General features: G+C 47.2%; 7 protein-coding genes across 7 annotated transcripts; 2 read left to right on the top strand and 5 right to left on the bottom strand.

The window, feature by feature from the left end:
* Positions 1–4,287: 4,287 nt before the first annotated feature.
* On the bottom strand, positions 4,288–8,815 carry PGRI_062910 (putative AMP-binding enzyme; the record flags this gene model as incomplete). The annotated part of the gene is made up of 7 exons (XM_040794005.1): positions 4,288–4,393; positions 4,457–6,044; positions 6,106–6,361; positions 6,416–6,588; positions 6,902–6,906; positions 7,083–8,574; positions 8,629–8,815. 7 exons carry the CDS (start codon positions 8,813–8,815, stop codon positions 4,288–4,290), a joined length of 3,807 nt encoding a protein of 1,268 aa, XP_040648860.1.
* Positions 8,816–9,641: 826 nt separating this feature from the next.
* On the bottom strand, positions 9,642–10,229 carry PGRI_062920 (MARVEL domain-containing protein; the record flags this gene model as incomplete). The annotated part of the gene is made up of 3 exons (XM_040794006.1): positions 9,642–9,744; positions 9,809–10,094; positions 10,151–10,229. The coding sequence occupies 3 exons, from the start codon at positions 10,227–10,229 to the stop codon at positions 9,642–9,644; spliced, it is 468 nt and encodes a 155-aa protein (XP_040648861.1).
* A 959-nt stretch (positions 10,230–11,188) lies between these two features.
* PGRI_062930 (uncharacterized protein) lies at positions 11,189–13,319 on the bottom strand (the record flags this gene model as incomplete). The annotated part of the gene is made up of 4 exons (XM_040794007.1): positions 11,189–12,199; positions 12,260–13,111; positions 13,200–13,256; positions 13,308–13,319. The coding sequence occupies 4 exons, from the start codon at positions 13,317–13,319 to the stop codon at positions 11,189–11,191; spliced, it is 1,932 nt and encodes a 643-aa protein (XP_040648862.1).
* A 593-nt stretch (positions 13,320–13,912) lies between these two features.
* Positions 13,913–15,506, top strand: PGRI_062940 (ubiquinol--cytochrome-c reductase subunit 2; the record flags this gene model as incomplete). The annotated part of the gene is made up of 4 exons (XM_040794008.1): positions 13,913–14,155; positions 14,227–14,401; positions 14,490–15,349; positions 15,411–15,506. The coding sequence occupies 4 exons, from the start codon at positions 13,913–13,915 to the stop codon at positions 15,504–15,506; spliced, it is 1,374 nt and encodes a 457-aa protein (XP_040648863.1).
* A 1,316-nt stretch (positions 15,507–16,822) lies between these two features.
* On the bottom strand, positions 16,823–19,092 carry PGRI_062950 (uncharacterized protein; the record flags this gene model as incomplete). Its single annotated transcript, XM_040794009.1, has 3 exons — positions 16,823–17,856; positions 17,930–18,367; positions 18,438–19,092. The coding sequence occupies 3 exons, from the start codon at positions 19,090–19,092 to the stop codon at positions 16,823–16,825; spliced, it is 2,127 nt and encodes a 708-aa protein (XP_040648864.1).
* Positions 19,093–19,691: 599 nt separating this feature from the next.
* On the top strand, positions 19,692–21,814 carry PGRI_062960 (phosphate-sensing transcription factor PHO4; the record flags this gene model as incomplete). The annotated part of the gene is made up of 3 exons (XM_040794010.1): positions 19,692–20,174; positions 20,223–21,258; positions 21,312–21,814. The coding sequence occupies 3 exons, from the start codon at positions 19,692–19,694 to the stop codon at positions 21,812–21,814; spliced, it is 2,022 nt and encodes a 673-aa protein (XP_040648865.1).
* A 1,244-nt stretch (positions 21,815–23,058) lies between these two features.
* PGRI_062970 (putative MFS maltose transporter) lies at positions 23,059–24,956 on the bottom strand (the record flags this gene model as incomplete). Its single annotated transcript, XM_040794011.1, has 6 exons — positions 23,059–23,639; positions 23,709–24,015; positions 24,070–24,318; positions 24,365–24,418; positions 24,472–24,678; positions 24,768–24,956. The coding sequence occupies 6 exons, from the start codon at positions 24,954–24,956 to the stop codon at positions 23,059–23,061; spliced, it is 1,587 nt and encodes a 528-aa protein (XP_040648866.1).
* Between the last annotated feature and the right edge of the window lie 1,966 nt (positions 24,957–26,922).

Raw genomic sequence — 26,922 nt, forward strand, 5'->3', positions numbered from 1 at the left:
GGGGACCTAGGAACCATCCTGGGGATGTCTTGTTCTTCAATTCAATGATCTCGTGAAACCAGCGGATCTTCTGAAGATGTGACAGAATCTGAGCCCCTAGCAACACCTGATTGGAGTCGCTCGGTGAATAGGCAGTGGTCGGTACTGCATCTGCCGATAGGCTTCCTGACTCTTCAAAACACAAAGTATCTTCATACTGACTGAAAATATCTTTGGGGGAGACCAGTCCCAGAAGTCCCGGTGCCAGAGTCCGCTTCTCCTTCGCAGTCCATCGCGCGATATGTTGGTCGAATAAAGTATTTCCCTCTTCTGTAGCCAGTGGTAACCCTGGCAGTGGACCTAGCTTGGCTGCGCTGGAGATTCTCTGATCCAAACGAAAGACTAACTGATTGTCCGGGCGTTGTTGCCTCTTGGGTCTCCGCGATATCATCCTGGAGGCGCGTGCACGGGGTTGAGTTAGTGGAGCAGGATGGTAGAAGCAGCGTTCAGCCTGGCTGTGACGGAGACATCGACCACAGATGGGAGTTTGGTGGTCGCATCGTAGTTTAGCCTTCCGGCAAGGTTCGCACGATGACAGCTGTCCATTGCGACGAGGTGTTGCCATTTTTATCAAATTCGTGAGGAATAGGAGACCTACTTTTATGCGAATAATATTGATAGGAAACAATCAAAGGCTTTGAGTCAAGCTTGGAAGAGGAAAAATACCAATAGGGCCTGGCTATCGGACCTCGGCACTAATCCTTGAATTTCCTATTTTGGAAATTCCAGCTGGAACTCCGAATGGACTAACAGCGTGTTAGCGGTGGATATGACCTACCTTCGATAAGCCCTAATTTAGCACAACATTGAAACGGTTATGTAAAGAGTAGATTGAAGATAGGTATGGCCATGAAAATTGTAAGCTGTCAAATTAACTAAATTTAGTTCAAAATTATGTATACTATAAATCTCATGGACGTTTAAACCTAGGCAATCTGAAGATCACCCCGATTTCGACTCCATTAAAGGGTGAACCTATTTCATTACAACAAAACCAGTACTAATATAGAGACATGGTGGTTTTCTCTGGGCGAATTATAAGACATCATCTTGCGCTCACGCGACAGAACTGGGCGTAACAGGGGCAGCAGCATAGTTTTCGCTTGCTATAGATCATAAGCAAATTCAGGGACTAAGACCATGAGCTTTTCAACACCGGCATAGTTCCTTTCCAAAGCTTGGATAAGCTGTCCGATATCATGTCAATCCCCAGTGTCATCAGTTTCTGAGATTTTCCCTTTCTCTACAATCAATTTTTTCGCTTGTCTCCAAGGAATATCCTTCGGTCTGCAACTTGTGTGTCCATTTATACACTGTTACTTGAGGTCCATTATTGTTATCGTTAGTTTCCTTTCATGTAGCCATATTCCCATTAATCTTTCATCGTATTGGTAAGATGGCCGAGTTGGTCTAAGGCGCCAGGTTAAGGTATACCTTAACTCCACAACTAGCAATAGTTTCCTGGTCTCGCAAGAGGCGTGGGTTCGAATCCCACTCTTATCATAACTTTTTGTTTTTGCACGTTCCACTCCGATATGTATAAGGCTTTTATTAGCTTTGGCTCTTTTTGTGGGGTTGGGGGGAAGTAGTTGAAATTTAGGTTGTGCGTTTTGCAGATCCTGCATCTATCAAACCTCTTTTCCATCTAGTGTTGCTATAAAAACTTACTATGTTTTCAACGTCTATTACACTCTTACTAGTCATTAACACGTTCACATTTATTCTCCTTCTAGCTTAATCTCTCCGTTACGGTATCATACGCTGTTTGATTAGAAAACTCTACCGAATAAGATACATCTATCTGTACTTAGCTGGTTCGTGGTTACAGCTGAGCAAAGAACAAAAAGAAAAAGAAAAAGAAAAATATGCCTTGTACAACAACAAGCATAAAGATAATTCCTGGCTGTAATTTGCTTATACAAAAAGCAAAAAGACATGATAAGAGTGGGATTTGAACCCACGCCCCTTTCGAGACACGGAGACAGTTGTATACCATCGGGATCAGGTTAACCTGAACCGTGCGCCTTAGACCAACTCGGCCATCTTACCAGTTGGATGAAGGACCGATGGGAATGTGAACTTATAAAGAAAAAAGGAAATATTTTTTAGTTGAAATCAAGAAAACAATATATAGATGAACAAAAAATATCATGTAGTTAGTTTACAGTTAATACCTTGGAAGTATTCTTCTTATAATTCACACTATCCCCACTTGCCAAATACTTTAGGAGCGTTGGATACATGTCTGTAGTTTGTAAGATATGCAACTCACGGTATAGTATATTTTGTGCTTTTTAGATATAGCAAGTGTATTTGAACCAAGTAGAATATTCAAAGCCTATAGGCCAAGGTCTAGTGGGTACTTTGTATAGACCTGTGTCCCTTTGTGTTCATCTATGTTCATTGTGCGTTTGGTTTATACTACATACCTTTTTGTTCTTGTGGCATAGTACAACATAGAGATAACCCAACTCGAACCTAACTATATACGACTTGGCCTGTATAAAGAATGTCGGTTTTCTTCTTATCGCCTAGTACATTTTCCTCGTGCCAAATTGTGGGGATATTCTTGCAATATCATTTCCTCGGGTTCCTGGGCATTACGCCTGCACTATACAAACTATGTCACATTTGCCTTGGTTGCCTTTCATCGATCCCATGTCTTGGCTCACAGCCGAGGCTTCTTATATCACACATGAGAAAGCTCTCCAGCTCGTCTAGTTCCGGGTGAATCCGGATCGGAATCCAAATACACTATTCCCGCAACTCAACATGTGCCTGCCAACATATTTATAGACTCATTCTCGAACGTTTAATTTCTGGAATCGGCCTATCTATACCCGCCTAGGACACTGACATGAGAACCTAGGTGCGAGACCAAGGCACGCGGTTTGTTCGGCAAAACCATCTACTCGCTAGGGACGGTGTGTGGAATCTACATCTTATCGCGGCACTCGTTGGGGTATTTCTAGCGCACACGTAATGGATCTATTGACCACTGTCTTGTATATGTACTTGGTAGGGACAGACAGGGCCCACAGGGGGGTAGGTCTAGGGCGGGGTTAGCTACGCTATGGGCGCTATTTGGGAACTAGCGCGGACGCACATGGACCGTTTGAGCTTAATGCCCAGCCAAGTTAAAATGATATCTTTATTTCTAGGTCTCTTCATTCCACTAGTGTAGTATTGTAGATGCCGATACGGTGTCGTGAGGCTGGCTATAAGGAGATTTATAGGGTCTTGATTGGGTAAACCGTGGTATGGGTCACTGATTATGCTTTTAGTTGAGTCAATTGTCATTTACTAAGATAGTTATGCAGTGTTGATCAAATAATGCTCCGGGCCTTTGTTCGATTATATATGTTGGTCAGTCAATCCTACAGCAAATATATATTGAATAGAACCCACGGACTATTAACTGCACACGAACAATATATGTAACACTTAATAATAAAATAGTATTCAATTACTGTGACTTATATTACCCAAGAAATTCAGAATTGACAAGTGAAGTAGTAGAATGTATGGTAGTATCTAGTGCGCTGAAAGCCCTAATCGGGAACTTCCCTTTATAAATGCAAATTCCCATCAATCTTTCATTCAATTGGTAAGATGGCCGAGTTGGTCTAAGGCGCACGGTTCAGGTTAACCTGATCCCGATGGTATACAACTGTCTCCGTGTCTCGAAAGGGGCGTGGGTTCAAATCCCACTCTTATCATATATTTTTGCTTTTTTATTGCTCTTCCTTGATAATAATGGGACTGGATGGAGACTGTGGCTGCTTTGTGGCAATTTTTTTTTATTGGAGACGATACCTAGTAGTGTATTGTAGAGTAAGCACGCACTGTAGGTGGAAATTGGACGGAGAATCCAAGAAAACCATGTATAAAACCATATCCTAGAAGGCAGAAGAAGAAAGTGAACAAAGCAGTGTATGGGGAAAGGAAATAGATAAATAGTAGGTCAGTATGTACATATTCATAATCTAGTCCTGCGAGAAATACGTGAAGTAAAATAGAACAAGCGACCAAGACAACTGAATGGACCTACACCAGAGAGCACATCTCCCCTAAGCCACAAACGATCCAAGGCAGTAAGGGCACTATAAATCAATCAGAATGTTTAATATACTACAGTGTACGGACTGGTTCTATGTACAGTTTCTGAACCAAGCCCGAGAAATTGCCAAAGGCTAGGGTAATAATGGGATGAGAAACAAGGATGAATAAGAATATGTGTTGCAGCCACTACAGCTTAGCCCTGGGAGCAGACATCTCCTCAGTAGCCTGCTCATAGAGCTGATCCAAAAGGGAACGGTACACCTTGACAACAGGAGGACGCTTGAGCTTGAGACTGTGAAAGGGAGAAAATAATGTTAGCAATGCCTGGACTACGGACGTGGAAATAAGAACTTACGTCGGGGTCAGCAGGTTGTTCTCAACGGTGAATGGTTCCACCTTGAGAGAGACGTTGCGGACTCTTTCATAGCCAGCGAACTTGTGCTTCTTGGCGACGCGCTCAAGGTCAGCGAGCACAGCACGGCGGAGTTTGTCATCGCCCAGATATTCCTTGACCGCTGCCGCAGTCGGCTCAATGGTCTTGCCCAGAACCTTGCTGGCATACGGAGCGAAGAGGTCAGGCGCGACACCGAAGATGCCAACCAGGAAGGTCTGCATGCTATCACCGTGGATATAAGCCTGGGCGATGTAGCCGAGCTCGGCAAGGACGACACCCTCCAGACGCTCGGGGGAGATGTACTCGCCCTGGGCGAGCTTGAGCACGTTCTTGCGGCGGTCAATGATGATAAAGCGGCCCTTTTCGTCGATTGTGCAGACATCGCCAGTGCGGAACCAGCCATCCTCAGTGACAGCATTGCGGGTCTCTTCCTCGTTCTTGTAGTACTCGCGGAACATGTTGTTGCCGCGCAGCAGGAGCTCACCGCGAGGGAACGGCTTGTCGTCCACGGAGTATTCCATGTCTGGCAGGGAGGCCAGGCATGCTTCGACGCAGGGCGCGAGACTACCACAATTGCCGGCAGACAGATCGTGAATCGACTGGGCAGTGGCCGAGGCGTACGACTCGGTCAGACCGTAACCCTGAAGGATATCGGTGCCGGTGGCGACACGTAGGAAGTTGTGTAGGGTCGGATCCAAGGGCGCGGAGCCAGACACCATGTACCGGGCTCGCTCCAGACCAAGAGCGGCAGATACCTTCTTAGCCCAGATACGATCGTACAAAGCGTGTCTGACCGTCGCCTTGGAGGGATCAGGATTCTTCATGTTCGCAGTTTTGGTCGCAATGATATGTCGCGAAAGAGTGCCCTTGAAGCCAGGCTGCTCAACTGTCGCGGAACGGATTGCGCTACCAAATCGACTGTAAAGACGAGGAACGGACATGAACCCAGTGGGCTTCAGCAATTTCAAATCGTCGACCAACTCCACGATGTTTCCGTGGAAATAACCAATCTTTGCACCACCCCAGAAAGCAGTGTGCTCTGCCAGACGAGCATAGATATGGGCCAGCGGCAGATAAGAAGCTATCGTATCACCTCGGGCTTGGGCAATAGTGATCAGACCGCAGGACGTGGCAGCCACGGCGTTGCCGTGCGTCAGAACAACACCCTTGGGGGGACCGGTCGTGCCGGAGGTGTAGTTGATAGTGACAATGTCCGAGGCAGAAGGAGCATTGTATCCGCGCTTCGAGGCCAAACCCAGCTCCTCAACCTGATCTATAGTGTAGATCGCCAAGCCCTGATCGGCGGCCATGGACTCAAGAAGGGCACGCTTGGTGAGACTGTCCTGCTCACCTGCATCCAATGGATCCAAACTGACAATGATCTTCAAGTTCGGAAGAGAAGCCTTGAGCTTGATCAGAGTCGGGATATGGGGTAGAGAGGTGACAACACAGTGCAGCTCAGCGTGGTTGATAATATATTCGGTAGCGTCCGGGGCAAGGACGTCGTAGATCGAGACGGAGTAAAGAGATTGGGAAATGCAAGCCAGATCTGTACAGATTTTCGATATTAGCCTCTCATCTGTTGAATTATTCACTTCTACCCAACTTACCAGTGATCTGCCACTCCGGTCGGTTCTGAGCCCAGAGACCAATACCATACTGGCCGGGGCGATGGCAGTCGTGCTTGTGGTGCAGCTCTACCAGACCAGCACCGAGTGCGGCGCGTCTCTTCTGCACAGTCTCATAACTAAGCCACTGGTATGGATCGAAGGACTTGGTCGTGGAGTTATACGGGCGCCAACCAAGGCAGTGGTTCTTGGGCTGGCGATTGGCGGTCGATTCAAACATATCATGGGCCGTGGTGACCTAAAATCGGTCAGTATTATGTATTATATGGCATACGCGCATGGGCTTCGGTACCTTGGGATCCAGTGTCGTCAAAAGTTCCTTCTGCGCATTCCATGCTCTGTATACCCGACTGCGGCCGGGTTGTTCAGTGCCAGGAATGGCCACAGAGTAAGCTACTCCCTTTGGAGGTGCTTTCTTAAGCTCCTCGGCCTTAGCCAAATGGGGAGGTTGTGAGAAGAACATGTCTGTGGTACGGTCAGCAAAGGAATCGGAACAAACAATCGGCGGACGAACCAGAATTTAAAGAAAAGAGCGAAAGTAAGAAAGACCCGAGTAATCCGTATTAAAAAGGGGGTAAAAAAAAAAGTGTGGGGGAGAAAACTGGAGGTGCATGAAACCCGGAGCGACCGACGCTTTTCGGACACAAAAGACATGAGCCGACAGGGAACCTCGGCTCTTTTTGGGGTACTTGTCATAAAGTGGGACCTCCCATATTATCTTAGGTACCTGCACTACCGGTGTCTGCTTACACGTCATTTGCACCCGTGGACAACTCACATGCACTAGTTTTCACATGGAAACCGAGTTAACAATTTGAAATATTGATATAGAATATTGATATGTATTGAGATTTGTTTATATTGTTAGAATATATATGCGTTGTAAAAAACAATAATTACGCCTATAAAATATGCAAGAAAATAAAATATATACAGTGAGATCGGCAATCTCTAATTACCCGCAAATCCACTTCCATGTCTTGCCATACCATGTAGTTGGTTCAATAGTTTCCCATGTCTCGTTGTCGGCAGTGGTACGGCCAGTATCCAGGTCGGCCTCAATAGGCTTGACAAAGGCGGGGCGGTAGATGATTTTGTGTCCCGCATACAACACCACAAACAAAATTAAACTCAGGTAATTGATAAAGAACTCCTTGACTTGGAAGTGTGGGATGAAGGCAGTGAATCCCTGGGTGAGGATAATCAGAATATTGAAAAAAAGGCCATACCACGAAAACCAGGGTTGCCAGAGGGCCTTGTAGGGCAAGATATCCCGAGAGATGTTGCGAGCCCGGAGCGCCCGCTGGAAGGCGAGGTGGCAGGCATTCAGCGAACTCCAGGTGATGAAACCAGCCACACCGGAGATCTGGAGCAACCAAGTGAACACAGTGCTGCCTGCATCAGAGACGTTCAAGAAACCGAGCAGACCAAAGGCCGCCGTGAAGAGCACACTGTAGTAAGGCACACCACGCTTGCTGGTAATCTTGAACCAATGAGGGGCAAAACCTTCCTGGGCCAGACCGACCAGGATACGGCTCCCGCTGTAGACATTGGAATTGGCTGCCGAAAGTACCACGGTCAGAAGAACGGCGTTGATGATACCCGGGAGGGCCATGACACCGGCACGGTTGGCGGCAATGACGAACGGCGAAGCATTAGCGTTCTGAGCAGAAGCACCATCTCCCTGGCTAGCCAGTAGACCAGGGTCGCTAGAAGGTACGACAATTCCGAGGAAAAAGATCGTCAGGATGAAGAAGAAGACGATACGGAAAAAGGTCTTGCGGATTGCAGATGGGACAGTCTTGCGAGGGTTCTCCGTCTCACCGGCGGCAATACCAACCAGTTCAGTTCCCTGGTAGGAAAATCCGGCTTGAATAAGAGTCGACCAGAATCCAACAAACTTGGCCAACGAATCGTTTCCTTCGATCAAATAGGGGACGAACGGACCGGGGTCCACCCAGTACCGGAAACCGATATACCCTTCCTTACCAACACCAGCATTCATGCAAACTGAGAAGATCATGAAGCCAATCACGGTAATGACCTTGATACTTGCAAACCAAAACTCGATTTCACCATAAAAGGCCACGGGCATCATATTGAAAACGATAATGACGACCCAGAAGACGGCGATGAAGATAGAGATCGGAATACTGCTGTCCCAGAACTGGATGATCAAACCAGTTGCAGTCAACTCCAGTGCGAATGTCGATGCCCATGAGAACCAATAGATCCAACCCATAGCAAAGCCCAGACTAGGGTCAATCAGGCGAGCAGCGTATGAGGTGAAGGCGCCGGGAATCGGAATATATGTTGCAATCTCTCCGAGAGCGGTCATGACCGAGTAAACGATCGTTCCGACGAAGACATAAGCGATGAGAGCACCCACGGGGCCTCCATGAGCAATGGCGGTGCCGCTACCAATGAACAATCCGGTTCCTATCGTGCCGCCTTTTCGAAGAGGGTTAGTCTGAAGATCCTTTAGATTTGATATATCCGACTAACCAATTGCAATCATCTGTAGATGTCTGCTCTTCAGCTTCCGCTTGAGATCCGGCAGCGGGTTTGCCTCGCGCTGGGCGCCATGTTTCTCATAGTCGATATCATAGGCCGGGCTCTGTGCTTGTACTTGCACAGGCATTTCAACGCTCGTCTTTCCCTTGGACGGACTGGTTGACTTGTCCGATGCCATGTCTGCTGGGAATAACAAGGCAGAGGCTTCAAGAAGGGAAGAGGAGAAGGAAAAGGTTCTGAGTGCAACGAGTATCCACCTTAAAGCCCACTGGAGTCCGAAGACAGGACTTTTTTCCGAATGTGGGGACACACCACGTCTAAACACCTAAGAAGATGTTATGTAAAAAGAAGGGGGAATTTGAGGGGAAATACGGAGAATATATTCTATTTCTATTTATTCTATCTTTATTTTCTAAGATTCAAAAATCTTTTCCCCAATACCATCCGGAGTGGGTTTGCCGGGAAGAGTTTTTCTTTGGTGGCGAGTCTATTTGCCCCTTATAAAAAAAAAAGTGTACATATATATTTGCAGTGTATTTGCAGTATATTTGCAGTATTATCTTTGTATATTTTGTATATTTTGTATATTTTGTTATTTCTTATCTCTGTTTTCAATTATGCTTTTATTGTTAAGGTAAGTACACCCGTATGTCTCACAGTTTGAACGATGTTATTGCATGGGTATAGATAAGGACCATATTTCCACATTGTATGTTATACACTACATTTTCCCCCATAAACTGTCTAATTCCCTTTACTAGATAATGTTGTAGATGCCTTTTTCCAATGATTTATACATTACTGAAAACTAAAAAAAAAAATTAGTGTAGCCACATACTTGGCGAGCGGCCTTGGCGGAGTCGGCTTGCCGTTTGCGGAGATAACCTTGGAGCTAATAATAAGAATGACATTACGATTAAAGAGATCTTAAAAAAAACAGGGTATCGCCAACATTCAAATCATAACATGAAAGATTCATCGTCGGGTATTTACGGAAAAACACATTAGACTCCCATGTGCACATTCGAATGTGGTTTTGCTTCTCCACCACGGCGATGATTCATAAGATCGACAACACCAAAATAGCTGGTGACCGCAAAAAGTAACCTATATCACAGTTAGCTTTTCGGTCGATGTATACTGCCAGAAAACCAAAGGTGTGGAATCTCACCATTCAAGAGCTCCAAATACCGTTGCTGCCTGGAGTGAGCTGCATACACTTCCATGACACCCTCTCGGCGGAGGTAACATCGCTCCCAGAGCGATAAATCCGGCAAACCAGAAGATCATGGTAATTACTTCAATAGCAGGAATCACATAGCGGTGCGCAAGACGAGGGAACCATATTGGTGAAATCGTGAGGTAGGGCACTGCTACAAAAGCAGTCCAGCAACCGAGGAAGACGAGGAAGTTGACGGTATCCGAGTATGACCATCCGCCGTAGTATGTTGAAACCACTAGAGACTGGTCAGTTTTCAAGCATAGAATTTAGAGAATTTGTGGAATGACGGACCATATCCTGTTAAGCCGATTACAATCACGCCGAAGAGTGCTTGCCCGATTCGGACAGGGTATATCCATGGGAGGGTCATCTTTGATATGGATGTCGATATCGATATCGATGTTTGATGTTGATATGTAATGTATGTGGATGTGAATATTAAGGGCAAGGATGTAAAATTATTTGCGGGGTTTGCGTTAGAAAAGACATTTTATAGAAACCCCAGGTATGGCGAAGTATAAAAAGGGCCAAGGGCGCAGGGGACAGCCACCGGCGTCGCGCCAGCGTCATTAATAGTTGCAGACTTGGCGGGTTGGACATCAATAGGGCTGACGTAGGTTTCTATCTTGAACAACTTCTCAATTTGCCTACCTTTGATTGGTTATTAATTTGAATATACCATTAAACACTCCTTAAATTACTGCCTAAACAACTATTTATACACTCTTTCTTCTTGCTGCCTACAAAGTATTCAGCGCTAGTCTATATTGGCTATAAATGCACGTGCAAGCCATATGACGCCAGGCTGCCGATCATTGTGAAACTTGATTGTATGTAGCACACACATTTTAACAAAAGGTGGAAAAAGGCTTTGACTTTTGTAAGTATAATACTTGATCCCTGTCTACATAGTATATCATATTAGTGAGAAGCAATTTGTCGTTTTGTGTATGTTCCTGTACGTAGTGTGCTTAACCAGTGTGACAGGTAGACAAAGGCACACTGTTTTTCACACATGAGGTATGTTGTATGTACTCATTAGTATTCCTGTTGTGTCTGTGTGGAACGCTAAGGCTGAGCGTCTGCTGGTTCGTCCTCCCGAGGTTCCAAACTCCATGGGCTTGGAAGCCGGCTGTGTATCTATAGCCCGAGAGACCAAAGCAAAGGAATCTACAGCAAACATTGCTATGTCCAACATATGTCTAAAAGAGTAGACTCGCAGAACGAGCATATAGATGTCATTTGTATCAATTCGTCGCTCATGCGCCTATACATATTTATGCAACCTCCCAATTACTTCCCAGTCTTCATGATATGAAACGTAACAAATCAATAATCACGGAAAACAGCAACCATATCATCTAATCGAGATACCTCTGCCAGTAGCAAGGCTTCCTTAGCCTTCCAATTGCGAAGATGTTCTAGTTCGGCCTCTGAGAGGAATTCTTCCTCGTGGCCCTTCACGTCAGTTCGTTCTGTCTTGTCAAGGAAATCTCTTTCGCGGCCACGTTCAAACTTGATGCGCTGTAGGCACCGTGACATGGCTTTGTATGTATCCTCAAGGATGCTACTGCACACACGATCCGGATCGTAGTACCACAGGTAGATAGTCTTGGAAGGCTGGCGCTGCGCGTCACGTGGCACTTCCTGCAAGTCAACAAATCCTCCCGTTTGCATGCTGGCAAGCGTCTGGCGCAGGTCTTTAAAGGGCAGGAGACTGATTTCCTGGAGTCGTTTCTCGTCAAGCTTGCCCTTGGCATGTAGGACACGGACCACCCGTAGTGCCACATCTCCGTACCGCGATTCAATCATGCGCTCCAGTTCTAAATGGCGTAGCTTGCGGGCCAGGCCTCGGAATGCGACTCGCCATGTAGGAAGGCCAGAGATGACGTGTTTTGTGGTAAGATTCAAGGGAGGCTGTGATAGAATACTAAGGTGCTGGTCGATTTCGTAGGCGCGGTTCTGCCCCCTCGATTCGTCTTCATGATCGTCACCATTCACACCGTTTGTATCATCATCCAATGGGCGCTTCCCGCGTCGGTTTAACACCGTCGAGGGCTCCATCGGGCCAATACATCCCGCAAGATCCAGATTTGGATCAACGTCTTCGACAATTGAGCTCAGTTGGATCGGAGCAGAGTATTGCTCGCCTTCTTCTCCTTCGCGAGGGATCTCATAAGAGTCTCGGCACCGGGCTGTTTGGTATTCAATTCGCCGAAGCAGACAGTCGTAAATCTCAATCGAGGCAGGAGGTGCGTCTTGCTCAGCAAGCTCAAGGAACCGCGCGTTTCGAAGGGCCACGTCAAGTTTCTCGTAGTTCACTCGAATGATGAGGTTAGACTGTGGTAGGTGTCAGCATTTCATTCGAAGCCGCGGTCGGGAAAGACGAAACGAGCTTACATCCATTGGGATTGAATCAATTCCATCTTCATCTTCGGACCAATCATTCTCTTCTTCTCCCTCGTTCTCTACATGGTCCCCGTTGACACCGTTGGTGCCATTCGGCGCCCGCTCGCTGGACCCCTTGTTGCCGTGGTCATGATCACGTTTTCTTTTAGCGCCTTGAGGGAGGCCATTGTATATTAGGCCTCGGGTCAGATCCCCTTCGGTTCTTTCCTTGACCATTTCCTTCGCCTTCTCCTCAATTTCCATCGCTTGCTGTTTACCCTTCATTAGTTTGACATCTGGCCTTGATGAGATGATCCGGGAAGCATCTAGCCAATTGTCATTCGGACTCTGGAAGTGTGCTTCTCGAAGGCGATGGATGTATCCGTGCGAAGCAAGACTCTTCAAGGTGGGGTGAAGACGCGCGGGTTTCTCGCTCTCGGCATGATCGCCGTTGAGAGCAACGGAACCATCTTCTATTTCCTCGTCTTGCTCGGCCTTAGTTTCCTCGTGGTTGACCCCATTCGGAATGCGCTGCTTCTTGGATTGAAGCTCCGGAAGCGTCTCAAGGTGGGCGATCGAGGAGTGACCGAGGCTCATGATCGTTTCTAACACCTGGGCCGCATATTCTCCCAGTCGGCTTTCAACGAGCTGCAGGATCTTTCCAGATCGTACTAGGGAGTATGCGGCTTGCGGGTTAGCTTCGTAGTAGGTGTTGCCGTCGTCGAGCGAAGTGAAGTGATAGATCAAGTGGTGCTGGATCATGGCGGAGAGGCCATGGCGCAGCTGGCGATCTGATAGACGAGCATAGAATTTTAACCGAGGGAGAGTCAGTCTTTCGTAACGTTGAAGGACGGTAAAGATGCGCTGCGAAGAAGTTGACTAGTTAGTCTGGTTCCTTCCCCGCTGTCGCACGGAATGAGGATAGCCCGATAATCTGCACAAGATGACTTACAGCAAAGAGCTCTCCAAAGTTGTCTTCAATTAAGAGCATACAGAGCTCAGCAGAGCACTAAACTCATGTCAGTCAAGCTCTCTCGAGGTTAGCGGGATAGTCGCATACCTGGGACATCATGGTGGGCTAAAGCGATAGAAAAGATTCACCAGCCACCAAACCTCGAGAGGGGCACTTTAGGGTCACCGAATGTTCATGAAGATTTCCAAGACAGCAGAGATCTGCAAGTCCAAAAGTCCACTGCGCGATGAGATGCAGGTCTTCAATGTTCTTTTGTTCTTTTTTTGCTTATCGGTATATTCACGTGACATGACCAATCAGGTGATTCAAATGGCTCATTCGGATGAAACGTGGTCAGGTAGAGACAATGGGAGGAACAATCGAGATATTCAACAATTCACATAAATTATATTAATTGTTCAAGAAATACAGAATAAGACTATAGCAATTATATACAAAGACAATAGGAAACTACTTCTATATACTCGAACAAAAGTAACTCCGGTTCCGTCCGCGCTTTTGATTACTTGACCGCTGATTGGCTGGAGTGACGAGTCGGGATCTTGAAGCTTTTCGTGACCTCCCAAACTGCCTCTTCCCTCTTGCTCTCTCCGCATCCCACCTCCTTCCCCGCCTCATTTGCGCCTCTTTACAAACCCAATTCGGGTTTTTATCTCTTCTTCTTTTCTCATATTTTCTCGGCACAGGCGACAATGCTGTCGCGGTCTTCCCTCAGCCGAAATGCGCCGCGTGCGTTCGCCGCCGCCGGCCGTCGGTCCATGGCCTCGGCTGCCAACCCTGCCTTCCAGTACGATGTCTCCGAAGCCTCCGGCGTGAAGGTTGCCAACCGTCAAGTTGAGGGCCCTACTGGCACTCTGGCCCTGGTTGCGAAGGCTGGTTCCCGTTACCAGCCCTTCCCTGGTTTCTCCGATGCTCTCGAACAATTCGCTTTCAAGGTTGGTTTCATGACATCAATTGATTCATCTCAGCTATATTTGCGGGTACTAATCATTTAATTCCTAAACAGACTACCCTCAAGCGGTCTGCACTGCGGATCACCCGGGAGACTGAGCTGCTCGGCGGTGAAATCTCGTCGACACACTCGCGCGAAAACGTTGTCCTCCGGACCAAGTTCCTCTCCAAGGACCTCCCCTACTTCACAGAGTTGCTGGCTGAGGTTGCTAGCCAGACCAAGTTCGCAGGTGAGTCGGCCCCTTTCGATGAATGGTGATTGGTGGAGCGCAATCATATGAGCATACTTTGCTGACTCGAGCCCCTCAATGATATCAGACCACGAATTGAACGAGGTTGTCAGCAAGCTCCTCAAGTACAAGCAGCAGGCCGTCCACTCTAACCCGGAGACCGTTGCTGTCGATGCCGCCCACGGCGTGGCTTTCCACCGCGGTCTGGGCGCCTCCATCACCCCCTCCCAGTCTTCTCCTTACGAGAAGTACGTCTCCGGCGATGCCCTGGCCGAGTTCGCCCAGAACGCCTACTCCAAGTCCAACATTGCTCTTGTCGCCAGCGGTCCCAACTCTGCTGAGCTCTCCAAGTGGGTTGGCCAGTTCTTCAAGGACACCCCCACCGGCAATGCCTCCAGCAAATACAACGTTCTGCCCTCCGTCGCCTCCAAGTACTACGGCGGTGAGCAGCGCATTGCCTCTAAGATCGGCAACGCCGTTGTGATCGCCTTCCCCGGATCCAGCGCTTTCGGCACCGCCGGCTACAAGGCCGAGGCTTCCGTTCTCGCTGCTCTTCTCGGCGGCGAGTCCACTATCAAGTGGACCCCCGGCTTCTCCCTTCTCTCGCAGGCCACCAAGGGCTTCAACCAGCTCCGCGTTTCCACCCAGAACAACGCCTACTCCGATGCTGGTCTTTTCACCGTCACCCTGTCCGGCCAGGCCGACCAGGTCGGTGCCGCCAGCAAGAACGTCGTCGACGCCCTCAAGAAGGCTGCTGCCGGTGAGGTCGCCTCCGAGGACATCAAGAAGGCTATTGCCCTCGCCAAGTTCCGCGCTCTGGAGTCCGTTCAGACCCTCGAGACCGGTCTTGAGGCTACCGGCTCCGGCCTCATCCACGGCAACAAGCCCTACCAGATCAACGAGATTGCTCAGGCTCTCGAGCAGGTCACCGAGCAGCAGGTTAAGCAGGTATGTTTTATTATTTCTCTTCCTCCATGGTTGATGTCGTGATGCTAACAGTTACCCCTAGGTCGCCAACACCTTCCTGACTGGCAAGGCCACTCTCGTCAGCGTTGGTGATATCCACCAGCTCCCCTTCGCCGAGGACCTCGGTCTGACCGTTTAAAATCCCTGTATACATTACACCGTAGAGAGGGAAGAGTCTGTTCCCCTCATTTTGGATTTGATGTGACCACTTGTGCCTAGATTCATTGCCGATATCTCCTTTGTTCTTTTAAGGGTGTAGTTGACTGTAATACAATTGTACCTTATCCTTTATTTTCATTCTCTTCGGTAGGCCTATGGGTTTCCATGGCTCGTGGTCATTATCTTAGGGCGAGGTATGATGGCAAGATCATCACTTGCATGCTTCATGTATCCATACCCTTTCATTGGTTTCCCTTCGCTCCCACCTTTCATAGCAAAGATACCTGAATTTTGACCTTGGGTTAATTATATTCTTTGTCCCAGTATCTGCACAACATTTTTGCACCCTTATATACGAATAATGTTACTCGCCGGTTCACCAAGGCTGATATTAAATATTGTTTTCTTGCCCACGCACAGAGAATTCATCCTATCCAATTGCAGGAAAGCTACATTGTTCTATATATATGAACCATCCATGACTATGCCTGCATAAAGCTGCCAGCCTAAGTCCTGGAATTCGGCAGGTCAATTGTTGATTTGGTTGATATAAGAGGTTTATTAGGGCTATATCCTATTTTGGCGACATCTATATCAAGGTAAACCAACAAAAAGACAACCATAGTCCCTCAACTTCAACTAACAAGATAATAAAAAGAATAGGTCCGAACAATAAAGAAACAAAAAGATATGATAAGAGTGGGATTTGAACCCACGCCCCTTTCGAGACACGGAGACAGTTGTATACCATCGGGATCAGGTTAACCTGAACCGTGCGCCTTAGACCAACTCGGCCATCTTACCAATTGAATGGAATATCGATGGAAATATGAACTTATGAAGGAAACCCTTAGTTGATGCCATACACGAATTTGTGAGTTTGTGGAAGGTAAGACTCATCTAGTGTAGGGTTTCAAGTTTTTTTTTTTTTTTTTTGGAAAAAGGTAGATATACTAATTGACAATAGAATCTATCTATTTTCAATGCTTAGCTGTTGGAGTTAAGAGGATAAAAGCAAGATAAATCGCTTGTAGTAAAAATCAAGTTTATCATTTTCATATAAAGTTATCGCTATCCGACTATGCTATGTGGTTTAGAACAGCAAAAAGAAATAGTTCCAGAGCCGAAAACACCATAAGACGCCGATGGAAGATGAGAGAAACGATCGAAGAATCAAAAAAAAGAAAAAGCGGACAAATCCGTATGACTCCTGCGGACAACAAACTAAAGCCCATGACTCCAGAAAGCCCACACATATTCATACCCTCATTATCATACCAGAATCAATCCATCGTCCTACCGTTCCATAGTACCACACCAGTAATCAACACGCAAATCTGCAAGGCTGCGTGTTGGCAAACCCCAAGTACGCGCAAGCCAGAGCGCTAGCCCACCAACAATACCCACACTCCCAACAATCTGAACAATCACCCAGCTCCGGTGCCCAAGGTCATCAATCCAGCCAACCACACCGAGCGGGTCATTTGGACTGAAAGTTGCAAAGCGATACGTCCCGGAGCCGGCACGCGAGTGCATGACCTGAAACCCACCAGAGCTCTTCTCGCGGCCATGCAAACCACAAAATCCAGGCGCCTGCGAAAGAGGTACTAACGAGCCGTCAACGACACACTCACCTAGTCGTTCGGTGAGCCATACAGCGCGCTCGCCGCGAGCCAGTGAGGTATATCGATCGCGTTCGTTCTGTAGGCTGCGCTGCAGGTCTGTCGCCCACTGCGCAAGGCGGACCTGCGCCATGCGCTCCTCATGTCGGGTGTAGTCCGCAATGCGGGCCATGGCATAGCCAGGCGGGGAACCGGCCGAAATGGAGGTTCCCGAGACGGAACGCCAGCTGCTGGATGTATTTGCGGACCCACTTGCGGTAGCACCCGACTGCGTACTGGGTAGCGGCATTGAGGGCGGGAGCGAATATGAGCCCGTGCGTTGCTGGAGAAGTTTCTTTGCAGCAGAGTGGCGCATCCAAGCTAGGTTGTCGCGATCGAACATTTTGTTGACTAAAGCGTCTAGTTCTGAGGGCACAAGTGGCTGCACATAGTCTGGACTCATCAGAGTGCTTGCATCCATTGTTTCAGTGTCGACTGTTTTCTCGGAGGAGACGGCATATGGGGCCTGAGATTCGAGTCCATCTGGACCGTTCGGCGGGTCGCCAAATAGGAATGGTTTGATTCCGGCCTCGCGAGCTTGTTCGTGGAAATGGAGTTTCAAGTGGGTGATTTGAGTTGGGGTGAGGGTGTCTGCTTTGGATATTATTGGGATTACATTGCTTAACTCGCAGAGCTTGCTGATGGATTCCACATCTGTTGAGAGGGTGTCTATACGTAGAAAGTTAGCGATCCGTTAAAATTTTGGAGGATTGCCTTGGGAGACAGAATAGAGGAAGCCCACCATTAGAAATCAAATATAAGATGGCATCCACTTGGGATCCACCATTCCCCGCTAGGAGGTTTTGGAAATCAACACTGGACCCATTAAGCGCATTGGTAGCACGGAAAAATTGTTGTCTCATATACTGCGCGATAGCGTCGCTTTGACCTGTTCGGCTTAAATTTGTTGCGGGTGTGTCCACAAAACAGATATTTCGCTCTAACACAATTTCCCCGATACTTCTCCTACGCTGGAGCACGCGGGAATCTTCCAGATCAGACCACCATGAAGGATAAGGTTTGGTACTAGCATAAATTTCCGTAGTGGCAGTCAATGTCTCCCGAGATCGGGACCCGGAAGGTCTGCGGCGTCCCAATGTGGTTTGTGGGATGGTGTCCACATGTACGATATCATCGCATGTCTGAACAATAGACTTGATCAACGAGGTCTTGCCAGAACCTAATTTGAGATAATCAGCTTGAGTCCAGAAAAAAAAATAAAAAAAAATTCTGAAATGATTGAAACCTACCCGGTGAACCAGCTAGAAGAACTTTGAATCGACCCATGGCTTTTCCTCGTTCGGTAAACGGGCGCCGACTGGGCATTTTGATACTTGGCATGATAAGCTGGGAGGCCCCACCGGGGGGCCAAAATGGAGACTCGTGGAGTTCATCCTCATCTCCAGATCCGACAGCCTGACTATTAATTTCATCCGTGATAGAGATATCATCGAGTGGTCGCATGGACTGGTTGGATATAGATTTAGGGCTGCTGGGCAGCGAGGATGGGTCATCGGAGATGCCCAATGTAAGCGGAGTTAAAGGCCGAGACACTGCATGGATGGGAGATGTATGTTGAGGGGGTTCCCCGGTGCCTGAGTTTAGCGGCTTCGATGTTGACCGCTGTGCGAGGTGCGATTCTAAATCGGTTGCCTGCTTCAGGCCATCTGAATGATCGCGGGGCAAGGATGTGACTGATTGGGACAGAGAAGCTAGACTCTGTACTCCATACATATTCTCTTTGACATCCTCAGAGCTATCTAACGATAAACTGGAATCTTGATCCGTAACATATGGACTTCGCGATAAGAAGAAGGTCGCCGGAGCATCAATGCGGGGATCGGGGGATGGAGATGGAGTATCGGAGAATTTGCGAGAGAATGGGAGGTCCGGAATAGGTCTCATTATGAAGACATATCTTATAGGAGATATAGCAGTTAACAAAGTTAAGACAACAAAAAGTCCACGGGTTCTACGAGCCCTGGAGATCATGTCATTGCTCAAGTAAGCATCACGAGGTGATAACCTTACCCCTCTTGATTTCTGCCTGAGGTATCCCTGCATTCATAGTCTCAAAATATCTCAACTTATTGATAATTATAATATCGAGTTTATGGAGTATTCTTTATAAATATAATATCACTAATATATAATATATACATATATATATATATATATAAACCGGAAGTTTTCAAGTTTCTCCGGATTCTCCACTGTGGGTTTATAGAGATGAATTCAGAGAGGACGGAGTACGCCGTAGTACACCATAGTACTAAGTCCGTAAATTCGTACTTTTTTTTTTCCCACCTTCGCTATAAGTCAAAAGCACACGCGCATCTAGCGCAGAAATAAGACTTCCAAAGGTTATATAAGACCAAAAAAAAAAAAGTCTATGCCGACCACGGAGTACCGCCTTTGCCTTGAAACTCCACTTCATTTTCCCGGATTCTCCTTTTCTCCGACCTTCTCTAATGTGAAGTTCTCACTGCTTTCTCTTTAACAAAATGGAACCAGCCATGTGGCAAGAACAGCTCAATGAGAATTCTCTCAATGCGCCTGAAGAAGAGTTCTCTAACTTGTTCGAGTTTAACATGCCTTTTCCAGAAATCGAGCACGGACCAGGGAATATGCAGCATTCCCATTCTTTACCAACCACCACCGGCCCGGACTCGGATATGGCTCACCTACGACATCCCGTGCAGTATTCGGGCCAGATGGAGGGCCTCATGGATTTCAGTGATAACACGCAGTCACAACATAATACCAACCCAATGCCTTATTCGACTCCCAGTATGACTCCAGGCTTTTGCGCCCAGCCATCGCCCATGTCGCAACCGCCTACGCACCAACATTACATGCAGAACCACAACATGATACCTCCCACCCCTAACAGTATCGAGATGCATGGCAATAGCGCCCGATACCCGCAGCGCGCGGACGAAACACCGGATATGTATGACGGATATTCACGAATTAACGAGGAACAGGTTAGTACAGACACAAACCCTACATGAATCCTTGGCTAACGGAATAAGGCCCTCTACACTCCTCTTATCTCACCGGCTATGACGCCCCTGGAGAACCAATTCCGACTCCCTGAATACACAATCCCTGGCGAATACTTTACACCTCTTACTTCTCCCGCCCTGGAGGCCCAAAATGCCGAATCTAGCAGTTACCAGTACCATGCAAGACAGGTATCGGATATGGGATTCGTTCCCACTACTGCGGAGGTGAACCCTCTTCCAGGAACCTCGGCTCCACCTTCTCCTAGCATCATTCGCAAGCCCAACACTCGTCACCGACAATCAACGACCACTGCGCGACTCAATAACACACGGAAGGTCAAACAATCACCCATCATTCGGGCGCAGCGCAAACGCAGCACGTTGGCCACCAATTCCGAGGAGTTCTATAGTAGCCTTAGCCAGGAGTTGAACACTACAAAGCCGCAAAACCAGGACATCCACTCACTTCGGCTCAGCAGCAATGAGGGATCTGGCCAGGACTCGGTATCCCCCGAGCCGTTGTCAGAACCGTTGATGCCCCCTCCCGCTCTCCCTCCTCCTCGGATGTCTCCTGCAATTACTCCCCATGGTCAAGCTTCTTCTCCCGGAACTGCTGCAACCCCTGCGCTTTTGATGCGCATCCAGCGGAATCAGCATATGCAAGATCCCTCCGGCCAGTTCCGCGGTCAAGCGCAGCTCGCAGAGCCTGAATTCCCAGATGACATAATGGAGGATATCTCTCTTCCAGAGGCGGCTGCTCCTTCGCAGCTGCGTCCGAAACCCAACCGTATCGATACCGCTATACGGACTCCGTCGATCTCCACGAATGGGACACCTTTCTTAGATCCTTCGTCTGCCTCGTACGATAAGCCCCGCAGTGCCTCTATTGCCCCTAGTCCACGCACAGCTGCAATGCCATCACCCAGTGGGCCGGTGCCTCGGAAATCGGATTCTAGAACTGCGTCTAATCGGAAACGACCTAGTATGAGTTCCACTCAAGCCAGTCCACAGTTGCGGCCCAAGATTAGTCCCAGCATCCAGCCACTCATGAAAGGCAGCGAGAGTGAGTGTTAACCCAAATTGAACCCCATGGATATTATACTTACTATATTCTAGGCATGTCACAAGATGCACTTTACCTTGCATCAAAGTCCAACTACCAACACATTCTCGATGGCACTCTGCCATCAGGTGTGAGCTATCCAGAGACCCTGGCAGAGAATCTGAGCTCCAAGCGGACGAATCACAAACTTGCAGAGCAGGGACGCCGGAATCGAATCAACAATGCGCTCAAGGAGATTGAGCTTCTCATTCCGCAAGAGTTCATCGAAATGCGAAACGCCAAGGAGGCGAAGGAATCCGGTGGCAAGGTCAACGAGAAGGAAAAAGAGAAAGAAAAGGCTAACCAAACCATCAGCAAGGCAACCGCTGTGGAGATGGCCATTGACTACATCAAGGCCCTTAAGATGACCTTGGACGAAACAACTGCCAAGTTGGCCGCCGCCGAGGCGAAGCTGTCAGGCGAGCCCTCGAAGGAGAGCTCAACCTCCACTTCCACCGCTCAATCTGAGAAGACTCTAAACAGTGTCACCAACTCCGAGACGAAAAGTTCAGCCTGATCAGACTGTGTTACCTTAATATGACCAGATCTTCTACTTACCTGCATAGTAATGCAATCTGTGGAATGGTGGAAGATCAAAAAACTTGATATTTCCTGCTCGTGGGTGGTTGTTTCGCGCAATTATGTTATGGATCCATGATCTATGCTTTATGTTTTTTTTATGTGATTTTATAGCGTTGGTGTTTGAACTACCGGGGAGTGGCTCATTTTTGCTTCTGCTATTCTACCAACTCATTGTCATTTATTTTCCTTTTAGTGCTCAGACCTCAAACCTCGTATTCCTCGGATTTCAAGTTTAGCATCAGCTACCTCAATTAAAGAGCAGCACGCTAGCCCCATCTACGTGTAACCCTGCGCTGTACCCCTCTAGATTGTCTGTACGGAGTACGGGGTAAACTAGTCAATGTGACCGTATATAATAACTTGTTTACACAGAAGGAAAAGAGCAATGGAACCTACTATAACCAATTTAATGTTCCTATAGGTATAGGCCCTAATACTTGATTTTGTCTCTTCCAGTGGCTTTCCCTTTCCGTCTTAGTGCTTAGACCTGCTGGCTCTGATCGTCAAGCGATCTGATCTGCCGATCTGAGCTAAGAGGGCGGAGTAACGTCCATCTCAAAAGACTGACGTCTCATAGTCTTCCTAGTCAATGACTGGAATTAATTGTAATGGAGCTATTTAGACACCTGTTAACCATTACCATTATATGATGCTCCAATACTCTCTTCCCGGTATCATTTCCTAAGGTAACTACCGAAGGGATATTATTATTAAATTAGTCTACTAAGAGAGGATACACCTCAAAAAAGGAGTTGTACGGTGACAAATGACAAATAAAAAGTAGCAAAGAGCGTCTTTAGGTATAGACGTGGACGAAGTGCTCAATATATGCAACTAGAAGGCGTCACTAAGCATACTAAGGGCTCATTGCACTAAGCAGCTCAGTTTTAACGTTAGATGTGGAGGGAATACAATGCAGTAAAGCTAAATTTACTATCAAAACTATTTCCTTTGTTCAACATTAAGTGCGTATATATTTTAGATGAAGTCTTCCTGGTAGGGTAAACTTGCTAGTATCTTCCGTAATAACGGATTATGTATACCAGCGAAAGTACCTGAACTCTGTAAAAAAAATGCTTGCAACATGTATTTGACTGGAATAGTCCCAAAGAATCATTTCTGGGTTATCATGTCACAGAAGCCCACAAAGCATATCTCATTCCTTCATATCGCCATGCCTTACTCGTTATCCCTAACATCAATAACCGTTGTCTTGAACTTCCGAGCAGGAATCTTGCGGTTAAACAAGATATCACTTTCACGGTAAGAGCGGCCCTTGAGCTCAGGAAGGAAAAAGTAAGCGGATACGAAGCAGACACAAGCGGTACCTCCCCAAACGTAACCACACTTTCCAGCAAGGTTCCATCCAGTAGGGTTGAGCATCTGCGAGGCAAGGTAGATCATGGGGATCTCGGCAACATAGTAAGCGGCACGACCGACACCGGTACTCAAAGCGCGAAGACGGACAGAGGAGGTCTCGGCAATGATGGTGTATGAGATGGGTCCGAGAGAACCGGCAAAGACGAATGAAATGACGATTCCCAGACAGGCCTGGGCGTAGTTGGTCGCATGGTTCTGGGTGATAGAAGCGCAGACACCAAGAAGCATGAGCAAAATTACGTTGGTGACTGTGCCCCAGAGATAGATGGTTCGGCGACCGAAGGAGGAGGCCAGAGGTAGAGAGATGATGTTGGCAACCAACTGAAGACACGAGTTGATCAGATTGAGCTGGAATGAACGGTCGGATCCCATGCCGGCCTCTTTGTGGGGTGTCAGTTATCCATTACGGTATGAAATTTAGTCAGAGAGAAAGAGAAGAAGCTACTCACGCTCGAAGAAGTAAGTTGCCTGGTTGGCAATCAAGTTACCAGCGAAGTTCTGAGACGCGTAGATCAAGCAGGTGATGATTGTTCGTCGTAGGTCGGTTCCCTTAAGAAGGTCGAGGAGAGTAGGAGAACCGCCCATCTGAGCTTCGATCTCAACGGTTCGCTCAATCATGGCAAGTGATTGTTGAGCTTGTTCGTCGGATTCACTACCAAGACGTTTGATGGAACGAAGGGCCTCATCTTTGCGTCCGCGGCGAATCAGCCACCATGGAGATTCGGGGGCGAAGAAGAGAAGAATCAAGAGGGGAGTCTAAAAGGAGTCAGTGCCTGTAAATAAAAGATGTCAAATGGGAGGAGGACTCACAGGGAAGATCCACTGCAAAGCAAGAGGGATACGCCAAGACCACTCATCAGGACGCTTATTGAAGCCGTAGGTTGCGCCAGCGACAATGATTGAACCGATAGACCAACTCATTTGCAGAGTAGCCGTACAGGCACCTCTCAGGGAGAGAGGAACAATCTCACTAGCATAGGCGGGGGAGTTTGCAATGAAGAATCCCCAAGGGACACCTTCCAAGGCTTGGCCGACCACAAGGAGGGCAAGTGAGTTGGCCTAAGTGGAGTTAGAGAATAAGCTCAACAAATAGGGATACACTTACAAAGAAAGAAACAAAAATTGTGGCGTTCATAAGGATCAAGGCGAAGATAGTAGTCTAAGCAAGTTAGTTTCAAGGATATAGAAATGAGAGATATTCAGAAGACTTACTAAACGGTAACCATATCTATTGGTGACAGGACCAGCCAAGAATACACCAACGAAAGCACCACATTGACCAGCCTGGAAGAGGGAACTCTGCCATTTGGTTGGAATAACATGACCTTCATGTCCCTCGATTTGGATACCATATTGCTTTTGAAAAGCGGGAAGTGCGACAAAGTTACCATTCAGGAACATATCGAAAGATTCCATGACCTTTTTGTTTTTTTTTTAGTCAGCTAATGATCTTCTCAACCTTAGAAATTCTGGGGACCCGAAATGCGGGGAGGAAAAAAACATCTTACAATAGTGAAACACATAGTAAATGCCCATAAACAAGCCCAAGGGTGAGTTTTAATAGCCAACCATGTACTCATCTCATGTTCACGGTTCTCTCCATCGAAGGCATCTTTCATGAGATCCGTATTGACCAAGACCTCGGATTGCTCAACGCCGGCCTTCTCAACATGGTCATGTTTGGTATCGACCGACATTTTCGAAAATTATGTCAAAATGGAGTGAAAGTCAAAGCCCCGAGGGGGGGGGGGAATAAGGGACAGGCTGGGGGTCTTATATCCCTACGCGTCTTTTTTTTAAAACTATATACGCGTGATACGTGGATTAATTCTGCCATCCGAGAGCTGTCCAAAATAACAGTAAGCGATCGGATGGGCAAGCAGGGGTGCAACCCTGTCCCGCCGGGGTTTTTCCTTTTTCCTACGGTTACAGCAATTTATCCGAACTTGGCCAGGGGCCGAGCCTAATGCGTTGGAAGCTTAGTTAAATCCATAAAAGGTTAGCTATCGACGTTGTGGTTGGGGAATCGGCTGACTGAAAGGATTGTGGCGTTTGCGGGTAATCCGCTTGTGGGAGGGAGGCCGGGGTATTTAAATTGCAAGTCTGGGCAACTGGCCATATGGGAGAATTGGTTAGGAATTTAGCGGGGCCCCGGATGAGAGGGAAGAAATCCAAAAAAATAAATTGAACTGATTGGGTGAAATACGGATGCTACATAGCAAATATAAATTCTACTAATAGACTAACGTGGACGCCACGGTATCGGTTAAATGCATATGGTTGCATAGGAATTGTTGTCTCACCTGATCATTTAGGCATATTGTGGGATGAGGCGAAAATGAGATCTGCCGAGGTATGCCCCTTTCCCGGGATATGCAACATATCATTTCCTATATTTTCAATTTTACACTCAGATTCCAGATTCAGCCTTGCATTGGTCTCGAATCCACGCATATGGGAATGAATAAGGCTACCGGATCTAGACGCACAGGTACTGAAAGGGACCTCGGGAATATGCATTGATTACGAAAAGACGCAAGGGCAATATCTTTACTGTTTACATCGAGAGTAATGGGGTTTGGTTTACTACCTGGTACTTAAATAAGGACATACTGTTATCATTGTTGATTCGATACTTTTGTTATAAGAAACTAGAAGAAAGAAACCACAATGAAACAATCAAGTTAAAGAAGGACCTAGGAATAATAATTTTCATCGGGGTATATAAACACTCAAAGTCCTCATCTCCGTTGTTTGTACAGCAACGCACTTGTCGCACGAATATAAACCAGCAAATCCGTCTAGTCGAGACATTCACTTCACCGTAGCCGTCATATACCCAGCCCATACCATGCCTTATGCACCGACTGTATTCAGGGAAAACGGTCGACCCATTCTCGAACCTTATGAATCAGGCCCAGGGCTGCGGTGGATCACGGTCAAGCTTTCCGATGGGGACCGCCACCTCTGCGGTGCAGATTTGATGCGTATGGTAATTGAATGCCTCCAGGATGAAGAGGTCATGGTCAGCTCGGAATATACCAACCAGGTGAAGAAGCCATTGGAAAATGTCGTTTCCAGTTGTGAATTCCAGCCCCTGTTGTCAACAATGGATTGATATCGTTGTAGAGACTGCTAAAAGCTACAGGGATGGTATTGTGGCTGGGCGCATCTCCGTTGATCATGACTATGTTTTCGGTCTTAGAACTTATTATACCGCTTCTCTCCCTCGGTGACAGGGGCTTCTAGATAGCTCTTCGCTGGTCTCTTTGGGTTTTGCTTCAGATCCGTCTCCCAATGCATTCTTAACATATATCCTGACTTTCAACTCCAGCGCATTTATCAGTTCAACCAGGCATTATAAAGAGTATAAACTAACTATTTTTAGGTATTGAAAAGACCATAGCTGTGTATAATAGGCCCTTTGGTTCTGAGGCGTACATAGTAAAAGAACGGCTCTATTCTCGTTTGAATCTTCTATAGACTTCGCTGTTTACTTTTCTAGCAAATCCATAGTTTTACCGCAAATAGGGTAGGGTTCAAGCCCCACACGTGATCCACTTGACGAACCGATCTGGTTTCTTTTTTTTTTTTTTTTTTTTTTTTTTTCCAAAATAATTTTTTATTTTCTTGAATAATAATATGCCTGGTCCATGTTTGGTC

Source organism: Penicillium griseofulvum, assembly GCF_001561935.1.
Source record: "Penicillium griseofulvum strain PG3 chromosome Unknown contig_95, whole genome shotgun sequence".
Lineage (NCBI taxonomy): Eukaryota > Fungi > Ascomycota > Eurotiomycetes > Eurotiales > Aspergillaceae > Penicillium > Penicillium griseofulvum.